General features: G+C 41.8%; 1 protein-coding gene across 1 annotated transcript in view; it reads right to left on the reverse strand.

The window, feature by feature from the left end:
* Window positions 1-693: 693 nt before the first annotated feature.
* Window positions 694-22,181, reverse strand: part of CD40LG (CD40 ligand) — a 53,912-nt gene continuing 32,424 nt past the window's right edge. Inside the window, 4 exon segments of the mRNA XM_043491934.1 lie at window positions 694-3,087; window positions 8,554-8,619; window positions 10,577-10,622; window positions 14,388-14,525. Of these exon segments, the coding sequence (XP_043347869.1) occupies window positions 2,717-3,087; window positions 8,554-8,619; window positions 10,577-10,622; window positions 14,388-14,525 (621 nt within the window). The 3' untranslated portion in view covers window positions 694-2,716.

Consider the following 22,181-nt stretch of genomic DNA (forward strand, 5'->3'; position numbering starts at 1 on the left):
TTTCTTATTTTAATATTGGTTGTTGAAAATACGACTCCTGTATGTATTACATGCTGCAGCCACCTCTTCCCCGCATCACAGGATTCACCACTGCTGCATTGCAGGAATAGAAATGCAAAGAGTTGCATTTACAGAACAATCTGTGAGAAATAACTATCCAATGGTTCTACCTATCCGTGTTCTTTAACTGGCTGATAATGGCTGGCAATCAACTAGGGTACATATATTTGCATACTACGTAGTTATTGCACAGAGTCAGTATGCAAATAAGATTCCCTAAATCAGTCAGTGTGAAGAGAATTGCACGTAACTACACTCTGACTGACTGAGATAATTTCACTTTTCCACTTCCATCTGATGAAGAGTAACTTTTGCAGGAGGAGGAAGTTATGCAAAAAAAAAAAAAAAAAAAAAAAAAAGAGGTAGGGGGAAACTCATTCAGATACACAGGAAATACATGGATAAAACAAGCACTGGAATATTATGTATGGCAACAGAGAAAAAGTCAAAATCCCTGTCAAATTGCAAGAGTATATATAATGTTGAGTGTCATGACTTCAGTTAGGAAAGCATATATAGTATCCGTGCTCAGATGATACAGTGATGGGCAACAGTATAGAACTCCACACTAGACCCCAAATCAGACTGGCAAACTCTGGCATTATATTTTTTTAAAAATGCAACCACATTAAAAACTGTATAAAATGAAATTTTATTTGTTAATTTATAAAGGGTATGTTATTTGTAACACTACAGTATGCAGAATTCTACACCAACTGTTGTAGCAAGACTGCAAATTAGCTCAGCGCTGTGATGTATAAACAACACAGCACTTCACTTCAAAACTCAACATTCAATACTGGGGATCCAACATTACTGCACAAACATAACAACAGTCATGTTTATTCCTTGCACACTTTCTATTTTTCAATGCAACTTCAAGTTGTCTCCCCCCCCGTCCATGAATATAATACAGCTTTAATTAAATAAATAATGTTTACACAATACATCAAACAAAAACTTTCACTGACTCCATTCTCTAATAAAGTTATGCCACCAACACGACATATTAAATTATAATAAAATTAGACAGGCAGTTTCTGAGCATGCCTCCCATTGACATCTGTGGGTGCAGCATCAGACCTTAAATCCACAGTCACTGGTGTTGGTGTGTTCTGTGTGTAAAGATTACTGCTTTCCATCCCAGAGGTGGCTGCATATTGAAGATGGGGCAAGTGACCATGGTATGCTATATGGGCCAATCTTGCAATCTTTAGTCAGGCAAAAATTCTATTTCCCAATCCTGCAACCCTTACACAAGCAATCTTATTTACTTCAACAGAGCTACTCCCAGGAGTGAGCACCACTTGAGTGAGTAAGAGTTCCAGGATCAGGACCCTGAAAAGTCTCTTGGTATTTGGGATCTTTGGGTTCAAGGTGCTATGTAACTGTCTTAATTTATTATGGACTGGATCACCCTCTCAAACAGTCCATGGGAGGAATGTCTGGGGGAGAAAAATCTCAGCAAGGACATCCCCATACTACCCATTGATCCCACATGGAAAAGGCTCTGAGGCCTATCCATAGAGGTCCAGTCCCTCTGCACCAGCTAGGGCCCCAGTGACTCCAGTGGAGCCACTCTACCAGGACCTATCCTGGCTGTGGTAGCCCCAAGATGCCCGGGGAGGATCTACACAATAGATAATACAGCTTGGAGGTATATCATAGGACTGGACAGGGGATCCTGCCTGCTCCAGCCTTCTGCCTTCCCATTCCTTCCCATAGTGTGGAATAAGGGCCCATGGAGGAGGATTGTTCCGGGGGTCCTGGAGAGAAGGGGTAGTGGTACGGGGAGGGTGGCTGAAGCTCCCTTCCACATGGGTGTGGTTGTTCCATGAGCAGTGTCCCCTTCATTCACAAATCTATACAGGACAGTCTAGGCCTGTGCATGAAATTCCCCCTAGGGCTGAGGACTATTTACAGCTCACTGAAGCCATGTTCTGAGGGCATGAGTGGCTCATGGACCTTGTGCAGGCCCTTCTGCTGTGGAGTGAATTTCACCTACTGTGAACAAGCCTCTGCAAATATTACATGATTATAAAAGGTACAAGGCTCTGCTGATTGTATATTGTACATATACAGAGATGAAAAGAAAGGAGACTTCAGGTGAAATATAGAATTTAAATAGTAAATATGTATCATTGGCAGTTACTGCTTAAGGATGGCAATTTGCTGATTGCTTTTTTCCTAGAGAAGATGTTTCTAAACCATTGAAGTTTTTCCACTGTTACTTTATAAGCAGATTGAAAAAGAGGTACATATAACCTATCTGACTGGAGTCCCCTGAGAGATACGTAATGGTGTTTGGAAAGAAACACTCATATTATGTTCTACTAAATAAGCATATCCACCCTGTTAGATAAGTGATAGCACACAGGGCATGGAAGGCTTAAATACATATGATACAGATGTGTACAGACATTCTGCAACGAGAAAAGGTGAGAACAAAGTGCACACAGTAACAGCTCCAAACTTTGTTCTGTTTCTGTTCTAAGGGCTCATTCCACCCCTCTTAATAAATAACACAATATACAGAACTAGATACAAGAAAACTAAAGATGCAGAGGAACATAAATATTGGAAACCAGAAGTCACTTAGTTCAACAAAGTTGGGATTGGGCCTCCTGCAGCTCTCTTCTTCATGGCAGGTCACTTCTCAATAGAGTTTAAACATACCAAAGTATGTGTTTCCATGATCATAGTTCACTTGAGTCGAATCTGTCACGTTAACAAACACCACATCACCTTTCCGGAGTTCAAACACTCCTCCCAGGTGAGTGGATTGGAGGGCACAGTAAACACTGGATGAGCTGTGTGTATCCTGTCCCTTTAATAAGAGCCGATCAAATTCTGATGGTAGGTTCAAATAAATAAACACCGTAAATGGCGCCCCAGGAGCTTGCTTGGTGCAGAAGCTGACCTGGGAGTAGATGTAGTAGAGCCCTTCTTTTTCCACCTTCAATTTCCCTCCTTTGTAGGATATCAGGTTGCTCATAGGGGCATACCCCGTTTTCTGCCACTGTAAAACTGTGGAGGGAAAAACATCGCTTTTGAGTTGAATGAGTCAGAAGTCACATTAGGAGAAAAAAATACCATTAAACATTTCATGTGAATGGAATCAGTCCCACCCCGAGTCTCTCTTGTCTCTTTAGACTGTAAGCTCATTGTGGTAAGAACTGTCTCTCTCGAAGTGTATCTATACCATGTAGCAAGATAACTGCTCCCCAGCACAGCTTCCCAGTTTCCATCCTGCTCCTGCCCAGATGCTCCTCCTCTAGGGCTGTGAGTGCTGCCCACAGCACAGCACAGCCTCTCTCTTGCTGTGCTCCCTCTTCCTTCTCTGGGAGAAAGGGGGTCTTTGTTCTTCATGGCAAGTAGTTGTATCAGTTGACATCATGTACAAGTTGACCAGCGCTGATGAGAATTATTAGAGCTGGATTGGGAGCTCTAGGTGGATATTCTATCCCTCCCCTCTGTACTCTGATGGGATCCCAGCACTTGAGTGGCCACAGTTTTGCCCTGCTGTCTTATTTATACACAGGAGGGAAGCTGGGTTTTTTTGGTTCTTAACCCACACTGTCCCCTCTGATTGACCTGGTGTGTGACTTAGCATTTGGCCTTCTTTATGCAGCAGAAAAGTAGTCATGGTTATAATACATTTTGCTACAAATAATAAACACAAAGAGCCAGATTCTCAGCTGGTGTAAATGGTTATAGTTCCATTGAAGTCAATGCAGCCTTCAGATGCTCAGGCATTGCCTTTGAGAGGAGCTGACTCATAGCCATGAAGAGTCCCTCTGAAATGAATGATGGTTTTTGTATTATCAGGTGTGTTCAACACCCAGGTGCTGACATTCATTTCTGACCTGTACACTGTCCTTAGGTTCCTCCTTCCATCCCCCTCTTCCAGCTATTGAAGGGGGTGGGAATCAGGTGAGGAAGTATAAAAATAAACTTGCTGCAGGTTTCATTCTACAGTTGTAGCAGGTGCCTCCGAGCCTAGCAACTTACATACCATAAACGCTCTTGTGGCAAAACACAAATCTCCCCCAACAGCATCTGCAGCACTGTCTGCTGCATGCCAGGATGGGCTCTTGTTTGTGCACTGGCTGCCACAGCTGGTGGGGGTGAGTGGAAGTGTCAAGGACATTTTCGGAGTACATCCTTACTCAGGTAAAATGCCCATTAGAGTCAAAGAGAGCTGGGTCAAAGAGCACAGGAGGGGCCTTTTCTTGGCTGACGTGTACATCCACCTTGAGCATTGTCAAATAACGAAACTAAAATAACTAAAAACCCTCTCTAATGTAGAACATGAAATATGCCAGGCAATTAGAGTCCACCTACACAGCCTGCAGCAGCGAGTCTCAGGGCCCCAGGCTACAGACTTGGTCTCGCACTACAGCGCTCAAAACAGCTGCGTAGATGTTGTGGCTTAAGCTCTGAAGCCAATGTTTCTCCCTAGGCTGCCAAGCCCAAGCTCCAGCTTGAACCCTTTGGATATGTCGGCCCAGCAGCTAGATACTTGTGGCTGGCCCATGCCAGCCAAGAGGCTTGCAGGGCTTGGGCTGCAGGGCTGTTTCATTGCTGAGAAGATTTCTGGGCTCGGGCTGGAGCCCGGGCTCTGGGACCCTGTGAGGTAGGAGGATCCTAGGGTTCGGGCTCCAGCACAAGCCCAGAAGTCTACGCAACAATGAAACAGCCCAAACACCACGAGCCCAAGTCGGCTGACACAGGCCACAGTCTAGTTGCTGTGTAGACATATCTTTAGAGGGCTTTTTTTCCTCTGTGGGTCTGATCCTGTGCCCATTGAAGTCAATTACCAAGTTCCCATTGACTTCTCTAATGCAAAATCAAGTCCGATTGAAGTCTACTGAGCAAAAACTCATTTTCAACCTTACATTAAAAAAAAAAGTCTTGATTTTTTTTTCCTATTAGGAAAAAAAGAGTGAGAATCAGGTAAGGAAGTACAAAATAAATAACTAAGGTTTTTGGAAGTTTGCTAGACCTGATGGAGTTCTGAGAGTGGCACTACAGCACAGAGCAGAATTTAAACACCCACAGGCTAATCTGGATTTAGGGCGCACAGATAATCCTATTGAAGGTTCTGACTTTCCAGAGCAAGCTATGTGTTAAGTGACCTACTGTAGTCCAGTAAAGAGAAGAGAATGAACTCCAGCCTTGGATATTAATATGAAAATAATATCCGGTATCAGTGTTTCTAATTACCTCACAAAGAACCCAACCCTGGAGAAACTGAAATACCATTCACTGCAATGGGAGCAGGATCGGTATCTTGACCTTTAATAGGAAGTTCTCTTAGTGAAGGAATAATCCAGCATGAGGTCTATACATGTGCATGTTACTGTCTTGTTTTCTTTTTCCACAATGGCTGAGTCTAGGTACTGAGTTCCAGCCAAACTAGTTCATTTCTGAGTGTTTGTTAGTTTGCATTATAATATCAATAGGATTACAGGGAATATTTTTGTGATTTTTATTTGATACTAAGGTTTCCCCAAGGTTATGTGTTGAGCTATAAAGCGGAATAAAGTCTGTGTGAATTGTAGCGTCAGAGATGGAAAGAGCTATTGCTGTTTACTGGTAGTTACTCCGGAGTCAATTGAAACGGGTTTAGGTTTAGAGATTCTTACCAGATTATAGGTTTGATTTTGCAGACTCTTACTCATACACCTTTGCTCTTGCAGGCTGTCTCCTGGGCCAGGACTACTCTAGAAAATTTACCTAGTGCTGACAATTAGTGCAGCCGAACCAGTGATGAAAATGGTATAACTGCAAGTGTAAACAGGCCCACAACCTATTCAGCACAGTTTCAAGAAACTGTTCTAGATGAATGTAATTGAGATGGTACAGAACATGGCTGCATGGTGTCTATACGTTCATTAGAGTGACTAAGGGTATGTCTACGCTGCAATTACACACCCATGGCTGGCCTGTGCCAGCCCTCTTAGGCTCCTGGGGCTCTGGCTAAGGGGCTGTTTAATTGCAATACAGAGGTTTGGGCTCAGGCTACAGCACAAATTCTGGGACCCTCCCACCTTGCAGGATCCTAGGCCTTGCTCCAGCCTGAGCCCAAACACCTACAGTGCAATTAAACAGCCACATAGCCTGAGCCCCATGAGCCTGAGTCCACTGGCACAGGCCAATCATGGGTTTTTAATTGCAATGTAGAGATACCCTTTAAAGCCAGTGACCATCAGCGCCTTATCTAATGAGTGCTCTCCCTGTTGATATCAAAGGTGGGAAATTTTAGGGGAAATGTGGAGACAGCCTTGAGAAGAGTGAGACACTTTGCATGTGTAAGGACAACACTCATGACTAATTTCAGAGTAGCAGCCGTGTTAGTCTGTATTCGCAAAAAGAAAAGGAGTAGTAGCTCACGAAAGCTTATGCTCTAATAAATTTGTTAGTCTCTAAGGTGCCACAAGTACTCCTTTTCTTTTTACTCATGACTAAGGATTTGCAGGACTAGGCCTTATTTTGCTCTTACAGTTTAGCATGGGCTATTTCAGATTCTGCATATGATAAACATTACTCTTCACTTAAACCAGCCCTAACCCTCTCCACTCACAGCTGAGCCTGACAATCCCTGGTATGATGCTATTCTTCATTTAGCAGTTTTTCTTGTAAAAATGACCACCAGAAATAACATTCTGAAAAGCACACACGTACACTACATACACACAGACCACACAAACACTCTCTCTGCTAAAGGCACCCAATTCCCCAGTCCTTCAAAGTGCATAACATGCCTACAAAATCAAATGTATTTTAGCCAGATTTCAGCAGGAGGGTGGTCCATTTGAAAACAATGACATTATTTCCTTTTCTTAAAGACCATCTATTATTTATTTCTAGGAAACCTGATATTAAAAAAAAAAAAGAAAACAACCAGTAATGAAGCAAAAGGAAACATGTTCATTGCGAGGTTTAGTTTATGTTGTCACCAAACTCCTATGCTGGAATTATTGTCTTCTAACTCACTGTAGCCTTTCAATTACACTTCACATAGAACCAAACTGAGCCCACCTTATTCAAGTGCATTGTCACAGTGGAGTTCAGTGGGCAGAAGCGCACGAGTAAGGCAAGCAGGAGTTAGCCTACATGAAATATCATCAGACTCAAGAATAATACTCTACATAGTTACCGCTGAGTTTGATTCCCTGAAGTGTAAAACCCCATATAGGAAAATGTGTGCCCAGTGGTTAGAGCAGAGGACTGGGACTTAAGAGATCTGAACGCTATTCCTGGCTCTGCCACAGGCCTGCTGGGTGATTTTGAGCAAGTCACATCACCTCTCTGTGCCTCAGTTTCTCCATCTGTAAAATGTGGATATGCTACTCCCCTCCTTTATAAAGTGCTTTGAGCTCTGTAGAAAAAGCATTACAGAAATGCTAGATATTATCATAGAATGATAGAAATGGAGGGCTGGGAGGGACCTCAAGAAGTCTTCTATTCCAGTCCCCTGTGCTGAGGCACACTAAGTAAACCTAGACCATCCCTGACAGGTGTTTGTCCAACCTGACAGGGTTTCCACAACATTCCTTGGAAGCCTATTCCAGAATTTAACTAGCTTTATCATTAGAAAGTTTTTCCTAGTATCTGACCAAACTCTCCCTTGCGGCAGATTAAGTCCATTACTTATTATCCTACTGTCAGTGGACATGGCAGAACGATCGATCACAGTTCTCTTTAGAACAGCCCTTAACATATTGGAAGACTGTTCTCAGGTCCCCCTCAGTCTTCTTTTCTCAAGGCTAAACATGCCCAGTCTTTTTAACCTTTCCTCCTAGGTTAAGCTACCTAAACCTTTTATCATTTTTGTTTCTCTTCTCTGGACTCTCTGCAGTTTATCCACATCTTTCCAAAAGCATGGCACCCAAAAATTGAACACAGTATTTCAGCTGAATAGAATGGGACAATTACCTGCCACGTCTTACACACAACACTCCTGTTAATACACCCAGAATATTAGCCTTTTTCACAACTGCATCACATTGTTGACTCATATTCAAGTTGTGACCCACAGTAACTTCCAGATCCTGTTCAGGATTTGGGTACTACAGTTGCCTGGCCAGTTATTCCCCATTTTGTAGTTGTGCATTTAATTTGTCCTTCCTAAGAGAAGTACTTGCACTTGTCTTTATTGAATTTCATCTTGTTGATTTCAATTGGTGAATTCAACCAATTCTCTAATTTGTCAAGATTATTTTGTATTCTAATCCTGTCCTCCAAAGTGCTTGCAACTCTGTCATTGAAAATTTTATATGCATACCTTCCACTCCATTATTCAAGTCATTAATGAAAATATTGAATAGTACCAGACCCAGGACTGACTCCTGGGGGACTCCACTAGATATACGCTCCCAATTATTATAATAATTATTATGATTATTTCACCACTTATAAATCCCACTTTCCTCTCCTTCTCCACCCCTCCAATTTGTGAATAGGATCTGGCAAAGCTGAGTTCCTTACCTGATACTTTCTTGGTGCTGTTCTTGAACCCCATTAGGTGAGCTGAAATTGGTTGCTGCCTGTCATCTGCAATCAAACAAGGCCAGTGATTTATTCATGTATTTATCCTTATTCATTATCTTAGGCAGTACAGCGACTGCCCTGGATGCACCTCCACACTGTGTAATAATATTAAAGTACACAAGAGCCAGAATCATCAGGACTGATTTTAAAAAGCCTCACCCCTCACAGAAAACTTCCCTGTCTAACAGAGTTAATGGCCCCAATCTTGCAATGAGCCCTATGGAAGCAGCCCCCCGTGCCCATGCTGAGACCAGTAGGACCAGGGCCTACAGTAATATTCAGTCAAAAGTCTGACTGAACAAAACGTGTACAAATTCCCACGTGTACAAATGCAAATTCGAGCTCTGATGGGCACAAAAAAGTGGGGACTTTCAGCTCAGAGTGCCCTGCTGCTGATCTTGAAAGGGTGTGTTCCAGGCACTGACAGCAGAGACATCTCAGGTTCAAATGAGGTGACAGATAGTGCATTAAATAACCAACTCCCAGACCCTGGAGGGCTGGCTAGCATGCTGAATTACCAATAGGTGGCTGGTGGGGCACACAGTGTAAAGGCGTTATGCACTCACAGAAACCAACCTCACCCAGACGGTGGGATGCTGTGAACTGCAGCGACTAACCACTTCAATAAGCCTTACCCTAACACTCTCTGCTTGGGGTGAGCAGGGAATGTCTTCACTGCAGAGTTAGCCCAGGCTCTGATGCACACAAAAACCCTTTCACCCAAGTTTGATGGTGCTTTCATCCCAGGTTAGCTGGGCTGGCTGGAGGTGATAATTAGAGCCTGGGTTCTACTTTCACTAGGGCTGGTAATGTGTCCACTTTGCACAGAGGACACAGGCTAAATCACTGAATGCTGATAGTCCTCCATTGCCTTGCCCTAATTCCCCAAGTGCCTAGAAGGACAGACAAATCCTCCCACAATTTACTGGGAAAGAATTATAGAGTGGCTCAATTTACTGCAGTGCCAAGCATTATGGGATGTGCCTCCAGAAGTCCTGGTGACACACATGGATGAGTGTAGCATCAGTGAGGATGCAGTAATACAGGCATAGCTTTGTCATGTGGCTGCTCACACCTGAGCTAGCCTAACTTGTATGCTCAGACTCAGGTGCTAATCACCTGGGGCTAACTCTGCAGTGAAGACATTCCCTTACAGGAGCCCAGTGAAGATATGACAGATGCACCAACAGGAATGCATCAGGCAAGACTATAAAATGCATACCGCCAATAATTATTTACATGCATGCCACCTTGACACGCCTTCTGAATACGTTGTGTTTCAATCCTCCCTTTGATTGCAGGTATAGAGCCCCATTGACTTCAAAAGGGCTTTAACTTGCTGGCTCTAATTAGCAGCAGGAACTCATTAATTTGTCTGGTACAAACACTGGCCTCACAGAGATGATGGGCATACAATACATAGTAAATAGTTGGTAAAATATTTTCTGCCTATGTAAACTAAAGGATTAGCAGCATTGGGGTGCTGGCAGAACAGTGCTTTGTTACTGGTATAGCAGATTTAGCAATTTAGCACTTTTTGGTAGCTTTCCTAGCAAGCACTTTCTATTCTTCTGATATCTTATCCTTCTCACATTCCTAGATATGTTCTTCTGCCTCATGCTATCATGATATAATAGCACTGAAAGACCCAGATGCTGAGCAAAGGGCGTCTCAATCTTGTTCCAAAATGACACCGTAAAGCTCAAGGATTGTCATAGGTATTAAGATACTGACTCTAGACTTTCTGAAACATTATAAGGAAGAAAACCTGCTGCATGGGAGTGTTGCCATTGACTTCACTGAGAGCAAAATCAGGCTCCAAGCACAGTGCAGGCCATCCCCAGATTTCTTATGTTATCGATAGTGTTTTCAACAATGCAAAGAATGTTGTCTCTTGACAGACCTACTTTCCACTTTATTTCATTTAGTAAAAGTTTTCCCAGAATATCAAGAAATGTACCTTTTAGCATTTCAAATTTTGCACCATCCTTGCTGAGTTCTGCATCCTAAAACCAGAGCATTATAAAAGGTTATTCAGAGATTTGAAATCACATTTAATTAGTGTTCCAAACACAGTACATCTCATCCTACAATGTATGTGTGATAACCAAAGGTATCAGAATAGTACCCTTGGAGATATCTGTGACCATATAATGATATTCACAGTAAAAGCACACCAGCATAACTGAGAACAGAGTATAACCCATAATATTTTAGATTTACATGAAACTTATCATCCTAAAGGATTGCAGGACTGTACGAAAGGAAATGCAGCCAATTCGGGGAACTAGAGGGTAGGACAGTTACCAATGGGTGTAGAGCACACTGAAAAATAGTGGCAGGGTTGGGGAACCAAACCTTTACTCGTATGTAAAGATCCATACAGAGCCAAACAGTTTGACCGTAAAGGTTAACCTGTATTAAACTGCATGTTATTCCTTTTGTCTGACAGGAGGACGAAAGGCTGCTTGCATTTCAAATCAGATGCTTCGAACACTAAGGCATCCCCTACCTACCAGCCTCATTATACAGTAAAAATTCCATGAGTGGAAAAAGATTGGAGAATAGATCACCCAATTTTTGTTCTTCTGGCAAACCACCCTGACTTTGCATTAGCAGAATCAATGCTAGTACATAAACAAAGCATAGCACTTGGGGGGACAATACAGTGCCCCTCCAACACAGATAGTCTACAAGTGACATTGGTTATTACTGTTTGGCAAGGTTTGAATAAAATAAATTGACAGCTCATCATCATTGAGTGTAATCTTCTCTGTTCTCTCTAGTGCCTGAACTACCTGATCAGTATTTCTGATGTGTGTAGAGAAAATAAATATTTGAGAAAGCAGAAAGAAAAAGGCCGGTAAGTTCCCATTTTCATCACCTGTGTTGTGAGATCTTTTCTTCCCTGCAGTGCAGCCCATTGGAATTCATTTTTATGGTAAGCAATACTTTTCATTGCTTTGGTGCAGCAGATATTTTAGATATTAAGACCTACTACTGACCTAATTTATTTCTGTTCCCCAGCACTGGATTCAAAAAGTGTTAGTGAGGTTACAATTTGGCCCTGAGAGCTCTATTGACTCTTGGTTCTGGGATACCTATCACCAGAACTGGTAAAAACAGCTCTGCTGGGGTCACACGCAGCAGAGTTTTTACTTTCCATTTATAGCTCACGGTTTAAATGGCCTTTTATTTTAGGTTTTATATCATGAAAATGCTGTGATAGGAAAGGTGTATTTGAAAACACTTAGAAGAATGACTGTACAGGGCAATTCAAAAAGTGTGAGGCTTTCCTACAAGGCTAGCACAGTGCTGCAATGCTGGACTCCTCCAGCTCAGACACACTACAGGGTATTCAGAACTGATGAGGCTGGTCAGTTTCAGGCATGATTTGCTTTATCAACTAGAGCCTGATTGAAAATGTTCAGACGGATTCCCATTTGACTTTGATGGGCTTTAGTTTAGGCCCTGATGTGCATGCCTACAGAATCCACTTAACACAGCTAGGAAATTATTATGTCTACTGAACAGAATAAACACTGCTAATTAATTATTTCAAGAGATAGGCAGATTGAGGGCACCATCCCCTAATCTGACACCAATTCAGAGTTCATTAGCTGGTTCCCTTTACCTATTCCATTCACTAGGATATGCCAGAAGGAACTTACTGACTATACCAAATGGATCCTAGTTGGTGCCTTGTGAATGAGCTCATAGGTAAGTACTTGAATTTAAAAAAAACCATAATGATATATGTCCATGTAGCTGACATCAAATATCTGGAGCCCTGTGCTAGCTTAGATGTATGCGTGGAATTCTCATTAACATTAATGGCACTGCACTTCCATGTGCAAACCAAGGACTGTGTAACATCAGCGTCTATGCCGGAGCAGAATTCATAGAGGTTCATAGATTATCAGGGTTGGAAGGGACCTCAGGAGGTCATCTAGTCCAACCCCCTGCTCAAAGCAGGGCCAATCTCCCATTTTTGTCCCAGATCCCTAAATGGCCCCCTCAAGGATTGAGCTCACAACCTTGGGCTCAAACCACTGAGCTATCCCTCCCCCCATTAAGCCTCAGATGTGCTATGCACACTGTTCTCATGCATCTCAAATAACCTGCTGTCTTGCTTCTTCATGAATAGCAGGCTTTTTTCTAGCTGCCAAACTGTATGTGCTGCACCTCAGCCCCAGTAATGAAAATGAGCACAGTATCTGGGCTCAGTTCTCAAGCACTTTGCAACTTGTGTAGTCATTTATACCTGTGCAATGTGAGTGTAAAAACACAACCAAATCTCACACTGGTGGCAGCATTTTACACCCACCTTCCAAAGGTATTAGTAAGGTGCAAGACAGTTGAGAATCAGGCCTTCTGTGTACTGTTAGCACACAGGGTCAGATCCTACCACCAGCCCACAAATGGAGCTCCCTGTCCAGTTCTGCATGAAAGCTGGCATCAGAGCAATGTTAATAAATCATAGAATCATAGGACTGGAATGGACCTTGAGAGGTCATCTAGTCCAGTCCCTGCACTCATGGCAGGACTAAATATTATCTAGACCATTCCTAACAGGTGTTTGTTTAATGTGCTCTTAAAAATCTCCAAGGAGGAAGATTCCACAAACTCCTTAGGCAATCTATTCCAGCGCTTAACCACCCTGACAGTTAAGAAGTTTTTCCTAATGTCCAACCTAAACCACCCTTGTTGCAATTTAAGCCCATTGCTTCTTGTCCAATCCTCAGAAGTTAAGGAGAACAATTTTTCTCAGATACAATCTGAGATCAACTTGTAGGGCGTCAGCTCCATCATTCCCACTAAGTCAATGAGAGTTAGGGTGTCAAAGTCCTGAGTGTTGTACTGCGAACACAACCTCTTGTGTAGCTACTGTCTTGTTTGTTAAATAATGGGTGCAATTGTTGTTACATAATGTAACTCATTTTAATGTAAAAAAGAGCAAATATTGTGAAGGGCTTAAAGTGACCCAGTATTTTGTCATCTATATTTTTGCCATCTATATTTGTCATGCTTGGTGCATTGTAAATATTGTTATGGATAATGTTACTCCTGTGTAATAATTATGATGTGTTAAGTGCCACTGGTATACTATGCACCAAGGGTGCTGGAACTAGGAGTGCAGGGAGTGCAGCACCATGCTCTGACTTGAAGTGGTTTCCATCATATATAAGGGTTTACAGTTTTGTTCAATGGCTTTCAGCTTCCCCTCTATAAACATTGTTCCAATGCCACTGCCATGCACTATATTTACATGGAGGAGACATGATCCGAGCCCTCTGGAGCTCACACTCTAAACAGACACAGTAACTGAACTCCAATATAAATAAGCCTTTCCTATACCTTTGTCTTCAGTACATGATAAATAATTAAATATCATTTTATCCCATGACTGTTAAAAGTTTCATTCAATGCAAACGATCCTCAAACTTTCTAAGACAAACATTCCATTGTCAACTGGGGCAGATTGTGTGAGTAAAATTACCTGCAGTGTTTGTGTTTGTACAATCAGGCTCTATAATATTTGTTTTAGTGGGCCACATTCTGATCACACTTACATTATAATAATTCCATTTACTTCAGTGGAGTTATTCTGAATTTAACTCCAGCTAAAATGGGATTAGAATCTGGCCCAATATGTGGAAGTGTACAAATATTGCTTTTTAAATACAGCTTTGCAATATTGTGTGTGTATACATACATATATGGCATTGCAAATCTTTATCAGCATCTTTATTTATTTAACAGCATCTTACCTTGACTAGCAGATCCTGGAATCTGTTTATGATCTCCTTACAGTCCAATAACGATGAGTCCACACCATCTGGTTTCCGACATTTTTGTATTCTTCTGAGGAACAAATAATCTTCATGTAAGCTCAACTCCTGTTCCAACTGTCAGTAGATAATAGAGAGGGTAAACAGAATGCTAGAGGCCAAGTGACAAAAGAACATAAGATCACTGTGTTCTGAAACAACATCTCATGAAACAGTAGATCCCTACACCATACCATATCTCAAGGGCCCAATTCTGAAGTCCATACTCAAGCAAAGTTCCCACTAACTTTAATGGGAATTTTGTCCAAGTAACGGCTGTAGGATTGGGCCCCACATCAGATTTCTGCATAAAATAAATAACAGCAATTGAAACTTGCTCTCAGATCTTTTGTATTAATTTTAGGGCTGTCAATTAATCGCAGTTAACTCACGCAATTAACTCAAAAAAATTAATCGCAATTAAAAAAATGAATCACGATTAATGGCACTTATAACAATAGAATACCAATTGAAATTTATTAAATATTTTTGGATGTTTTTCTACATTTTCAATATTGATTTCAATTACAACACAGAATACAAAGTGCACAGTGCTCACTTTATATTATTATTTTTTATTACAAATATATGCACTATAAAAACGATAAACAAAAGAAATAGTATTTTTCAATTCACCTCATAGAAGTACTGAAGTGCGATCTCTTTATTGTGAAAGTGTAACTTACAAATGCAGATTTTTTTTGGTTACATAACTGCATGCAAAAACAAAACAGTGTAAAACTTTAGAGTCTACAAGTCCACTCAGTCCTACTTCTTATTCTGCCAATTGCTAAGACAAACAAGTTTGTTTACATTAGTAGGAGATACTGCTGCCTGCTTCTTATTTACAATGTCACCTGAAAGTGAGAAGAGGCATTCGCATGGCACTTTTGTAGCTGGCATTGCAAGGTATTTACATGCCAGATATGCTAAACATTCGTATACCCTTTCATACTTCAGCCACCGTTCCAGAGGACATGCTTCCATGCTGATGATGCTTGTTAAAAAAAAATGTGTTAATTAAATTTGTGACTGAACTCCTTGGGGGGGGGGGAGAATTGTATGCCTTCTGCTCTGTTTTAGCCACATTCTACATATATTTCATATAGCAGTCTCAGATGATGACCCAGCACATGTTTGTTTTAAGAACACTTTCACTGCAGATTTGACAAAATGCAAAGAAGGTACCGATGTGAGATTTCTAAAAATAGCTACAGCACTCAACCAAAGGTTTAAGAATCTGAGGTGCAGTCCAAAATCTGAGAGGGATGAGGTGTGGAGCATGCTTTTAGAAGTCTTAAAAGAGCAACTCTCTGATGCAGAAACTACAGAACCCAAACCACCAAAAAAGAAAATCAACCTTCTGCTGGTGGCATCTGCCTAAGATGATGAAAATGAACATGTGTCAGTCCGCACTGCTTTGGATCATTACAGTATTAAGCAGAATCCATCATCAGCATGGAAGCATGCCCTCTGGAATGGTGGTTGAAGCATGAAGGGACATATGACTCTTTAGTGCATCTGGCGCGTAAATATCTTGCAATGCCAGCTCCAACAGTGCCATGCAAATGCCTGTTCTCACTTTCAAGTGACATTGTAAACAAGAAGCAAGCAGCATTATCTCCTTCAAATTGTAACCAATCTTGTTTGTCTGAGTGATTGACTGACCAAGAAGTAGGACTGAGTGGACTTGTAGACTCTAAAGTTTTACATTGTTTTATTTTTGAATGCAGGTTTTTTTACATAATTCTACATTTGTAAGTTCAACTTTCATGATAAAGAGATTGCACTAGAGTACTTATATGTGGTGAATTGAAAAATACAATTTTTTTGTTTTTTTACAGTGCAAATATTTGTAATAAAAATAAACATAAAGTGAGCACTGTACAGTTTGTATTTTGCATTGTAATTTAAATTAATTTATTTGAAAATGTAGTAAACATCCAAAAATATTTAAAATAAATGGTATTCTATTGTTGTTTAACAGTGCGATTAATCGCGATTAATTTTTTTAATCACTTGACATCCCTAATTAATTTACATTTCCCCTTTTCAAAAGGCAGAAGATGAGACTTCATCAATTGCTATAGGTATCTATGTGTGAATCTTGATGAAGAGCTTGATTCTGCCACCCTTATTCCTGTGGAGTAGAACCTTGAATTGGTAAGAAGTCCCACTGAAATCATTGAGGCTGTATTGGGATGGAAGAACACAGACTCCGTGCCGATACACATTCCAGTGATTGGAACAGACTTCTGCATGGTCTGTGCTAGTGGATCCAAATGCAGGGTCAGACTCTCAGGACCTACTCATCGTGAGTAAAGATGACGGATTCAGACTCTTTCTATGGTGTACGACTGCATTTCATCTTCTCTTAGACCAAAACAGTCCATTTCATAACTCAGAGAAGAAATATTTTGTTGCAATAATTAGTCATTACATTCATTCAGACAGACTGTGATGCTTTGTTTCTCTTGAGTAGTACCATACTGCACAAGTAGTTCCATTCAAATTAGTGGGACTACTTGCATAGTAAGGTACCACTCAAGGTGAGTACAGAATTTACAAACTGATCCACCACATGCAAACTGACCCGTGCTTAATCTTCCAGACTATTTTGCCTCTTGTACTTTAACATTTGGAGCCGAGCTCTACATTCCATTGTTAGGGATCAGTATTAACTCTCATTTAAATTTCAATTATAAATATGCAAAAATGTATATTTTTAATTTCAATGAGAAAATATTGTCTGCATGCCTTTTAAGGAGAATACACTTTATTCTATACCCAATTAGGTAGTTTTACTTGATATATGAAGCACAGCTAGCTACTTACTATATATTATTTCTTTTACTTGACTAAAAATTAGCTTTAGGCAAGTGACTATAAGCATAGCATGGTCTAGCGGCAGTTTGAATAAGAGCAAACTTGAAAACAGTTTTGAAATTTTGAATTCTTTAAAAAATATTGTTAGAAGCATGAAGCAGAATAATTTGGATTATGCTTATTTAAAAAACTCCACCCTCCTTAAGTGAAATTTACTATAAAATTATCACAGGCAAATACTTAAAAAGCTTCTGAAATCTCTTCCTCTGCTAGGTATCACTGTAAGGCTCAATACTGCTGAATCTAAAATAGTATCACAAAATAAAAGATTTCACCTTACTCCCAACAAAGAGCATAGAATAATTGTCAAACTGTTCAAACCAACCAAACAATATTTTCATTCTACTGTCACTGTATTTAATCTGATAAAATAAGAAGCTTGGTTTGATATAATCTACACTGCCCTTTGCTACACTATTATCATTCTGTTAATTAAAGGGGAAAACTCTTCATGACAATGTATCTTTTATTAAGTGGAAAATTAAGGCATAAATAAGAATGTTTACAAGGCATAAACAAGAATGATAAACGCTGCTTCTATATAAGTACAACTATTTGCATTATTCTGCCTCATTTTTCACTATTGTTAATCAATTTTTTTCATGCTAAATGTAAATCATTGTTAGAACCAGTCCATTTAACATGATCATATTTCTAACCTTACCTTATCCAGCTTCATGTGAAGATATAAGCAAAAAAGTACAGTCCCAATAGTCTGTGCTATAATAAATACAATAAGAAAACACATAAAAATTTTCATGGTGTTAGGTGAACTGGTACTGATAGGTCGAGGCGTCGTTGGGCTATAAGGTTCGTTCATTCTGTGTTCAAGTGGCTGTGGCCTCCCCTTCAAAAGCAGGGTGCAGAAGCAGCATGAGAACTGCCTCGCTACCACACTTCTCAAGATAGTTAAAGGACAGATAGTTGTAACAGCCCACACTTCCTGGAAAAAAACCCTTCGTAGTGGGTAGGTTTGTTCATTACCATCTCCCACAACAAAATGTAACTTGAACTTTCTTCTTTCATTCACTTCCATACTTTTTCCTATTGTTCTATCAGAAGTCAGTTGAATGTTCTTATTCCATGTATTCATACTTGCCTCGCAACGCTCCAGAAAATAACTGTATTTTTTTCCTACTGAGGACAAACATTTCATGGCTGATGGCTTCAAAGAAATGAGGAAAACAAATCCACAAGCAAAGCTGTTGAATTTCAATGTGGAGAGTAAAAGATTGGGAAATAGTCAAAACCAACACATATAAAAAGTCTTACTTTAATTTTTAATTTTTTAATAGTCTCAGTGAGGAAGGATGGTTTTGTAATTAAGGACCTAGGCAGGACTCAGGAGATTCCTTTAATCTCAGGACTCAGGAGTTCAGTTCCTGGCTTTATCACAGTCTCCCCTTTGTGACCATGGACAAGTTGCCTAATCTCTCTATGCCTAACCTCACCGTATGTGAAAAGGGGGGGGGTAATAATACTTCTTGTGTCTGCTTTCATGGTCTCTTACCATGTGTTTGTACAGCACCTGGCACAATGGACTGCCAGTCTTGGTTTGGGCCTTTATGTGCTATCATAGCCATAGTCTTGGGTACTACATCTTCTAGTATCTATTTGCTTTTATAGCCAAGTTTTCAATGAATCTTCTGACTTTATGGGGTGGCAGAGCTGGCCTTAAGGAAAATGGCATCCTGGATGAACTTGTATTTTGGTGCCCCAACCCCCACTGGCTGCCTGTGCTCCTCACCCATCCCCCCATTGCCCCTGGGCATCTGCTGCCTCTCTGGGCTCCCCACCCTTCCCATCACTCCAGGGCCCAGCTGCCTCCCTTCCCCATTGCCCCAAGTTCACTTCTGCTGCCTCAAACCCATGCCTACCCTGCTCCTTGCCTCTTGACTATGGCACCCTCCTGACCACAGCACCCTGGGCAGTTGCCCACATCACCAACCCATAAGGTCTGCCCTACGTGATAGAATGTCCATCCCACTGGGCCTGAGGCGGGTAAATTAGGCCAATTAACCCATAGGCTGCACCTGGAGTAAAGCCAGGGTGTATTAAGGCCTAATTGCTGATGACGTCCAGCTGGTGGAGGACCTGGGCCAGGTTTATAAAGACAGGAAGTTGGCAGCAGGAAGGAGCTGGGGGGAAGTAGTCTGTAGTTACTCCCTGGGAGAAGGGAGGTGTGTTTGGGGGCTATGGTGCCAACTGGCCTGTGGTTACTCCCTGGGAGGAGGGAGTTTGGGCTGGTAAACCTAGAGCAGAGGGGAGCCAGAAGGTACAGCTGGGAAGTAGGAAGGCGTCCAGGGGAAGAGCAACATGGTCTGGGAGCGTGTAGGCCACCTTTGCTAAAGAATGGGTCCCTGGACTGGAACCCAGACTAGAGGGTGGGCCTGGGTTCCCCTACCAGCCACTGGAGGAGTGGCAGAGTCAGGGCAGTGAAGGGAAGACTGCCATTTTTATAGGGAAGGACTTTGATATCCAGAAGGGATGGACTATAGTGACCTGGTTGGAGGGCTGAGTCACAAAGGAGCACCCTGAGTCCCACAGAAAGAGAGACCATGGGGCGAGGAACTCACAGAAGTGGGCATCAGATCTGGAACTAGCTAATCCCCAGAGCAAGCAGTAGGAGATGCTCCAGTGGTGAGTGGACCCCATGACACTTGCACAATTAGGTGACAATCCTGCTCACATTGAAGTCAGTGGAAGTTTAATAACTGAATTCAATAAGACCAGGTCTTTAAAGAGAGACAGTACATTGGAAATCTGGTCCCAAATATTCAATAATCCGAGGGCCAAATCCTGGAGTCCTTGCTCAGGCAAAACTCTCCAGACTTTTCACTGGGATCCCTAAGAAAGTTGGGGGAAGAGGGGTAGTCCCCCCACATAGGTATGGAGAAGCTATCCACAAGCATTACCCTTTTACTCCCACTTGGAACCAAAGCAATCAAAGCTCATGAGCGCTAGCAGTTGCAGGAGTGGGATCAGCACTAATTGTAAATAACAAGCCCCTCTCTTCATAGTGAGGAAAGTTGGTCTCAAGGTTAATGCACTGGCCTGGGATGGAGGAAATCTGCATTCATTTCTTGGCTTTGCCACAGACTCCTTGTGTGACCCTGGACATGTAGTTCCAAATGTCACTTCATATCTCTGGGCCTCACTTCCCCAGCTGTAACAAGGAGATGGTATCTCTTCATTTGTCTGCCTCGTCTGTTTAGACTGGAAGCTCTTCAAGGCAGAGACTGACTCCTAGTATGTGTTTGTACAGTGTACAGCCCCAGAAGGCTTTGGGCTGAGTTGGACCCTCTTGGCATTGCTGTAACAAAATCATGGTAATCGGTGGGCTCCTAAACCATTAGCAATTAGTGGGAAGGAGTGCTGGATTTTGTGTGGAGCTGAAAGTGGATCACATCCTCGCAGAGAGCCAGGTCTGCAGTTGCTGTAATGTGGGATTAGCTGTCTGCAATGTAAATCAGAGGGCTCGGTCTCTTGTTCAGACAGCGATCAAACCATCATATAAAGCTGTTAAATGTAACAAGCTTATCTGATTTGCACATAGCAATTAAAGAGCCAGATCTTGCGGGGCTTTGAGTTGCAGTTGTGAAGTGCTGAGTGCTGCTCCACTCGCATTGACTGCATTTGGAGTTGAGGACGCTCAGCACCTTGCAGAATTGAGCTTGTAGCTTGGTGCTGCTATACACCCACTCTCCAGCATCCTGTCCTGTGTGGTTGGGGAGCTGTTTGCTGCAACTGCAAATGCAAATGCTGGTAAGCACAAGCATCAGTGCCACCAACTCCGTTTGACCTTGGGCAGGTCACTGAACCTCTCTGTACCTAAATTTAGGATCAATAAAATGGATGCCCTAATACTGCCTCAGACTTATATAATATTAATGTAATAGACTAGTAGAGGGAGGCTGGCCAGCCTTATGGTTAAGACACTAGCTCTGGACTTGGGAGGTCTGCATTCAGTTCCTAGCTCCCCCACAGATTCCTTGCATGTCCTCAGGCAAGTCCCTTATCTCGGGGATCCCCATTGGTAAAATGAGGATTATTATCCTTCTCTATTTAGATTGTAAGATCTTCAGGGTCGGGACTGTCTCTTACTATACATACACATACAGCTCTGGGCAAAACAGAGCTCTGATCTTAGCTTTGGACTCTCAGCACCACCATAACACAAAGAACAAAAACCCTTGCTGCAGTGAACTGTTCCAGGTCAAGTTTCTTCTGCATACCTGAAATCCGATTTAAACATCACCTTTGCTTTTCTATATGACAAAAGTTCCCCATCCCAGTTAGCCAAACAGCCCCTTCTTCATTCAAAAGCCTCTTGAATCACCCCACCCTCTGCCAAGGACAAAGGAAGTGAGCTTGTAATTTAAAAGAAGCAAACAAAGAGAGCCCCCTCCTTCCCAAGTTACCCCACCTCTGGGTTTCCCAGAATATCTTGTCTTTGGGCTGTCTTTCTTTTGGACAGCCAGCTCTTCGGGGATGGGATTATTACTATTTTTGCATATTATACATGGGTAAGCCCATTGTATGAACCAAACATTATCACAGTATTATTATTATACTTATTATGGTAGCAATAGAGAGCCTGACACTTAGCCCATTGAAGTCAGTGGAAAGATTCCCATTGCCTTCAATGCGTTTTGGTTCATAGGTCCCAACTGAGTTCAAGGCCCCATTTTGTTAGCCACTGTACACACACACATTGAGAGTAGCTGGAGACTACCATTTTGTTCCTGTTAAACTCAAGTTGACTAAGACCTTTGCAAATGCTAAACTAGACACTCAGCAAAGATTTGTGCTAGGACACAAATGTTTGTGCCTCTGCTAGACATGTGC

The sequence above is a fragment of the Dermochelys coriacea genome, chromosome 9, assembly GCF_009764565.3.
Source record: "Dermochelys coriacea isolate rDerCor1 chromosome 9, rDerCor1.pri.v4, whole genome shotgun sequence".
Taxonomy (NCBI): domain Eukaryota; kingdom Metazoa; phylum Chordata; order Testudines; family Dermochelyidae; genus Dermochelys; species Dermochelys coriacea.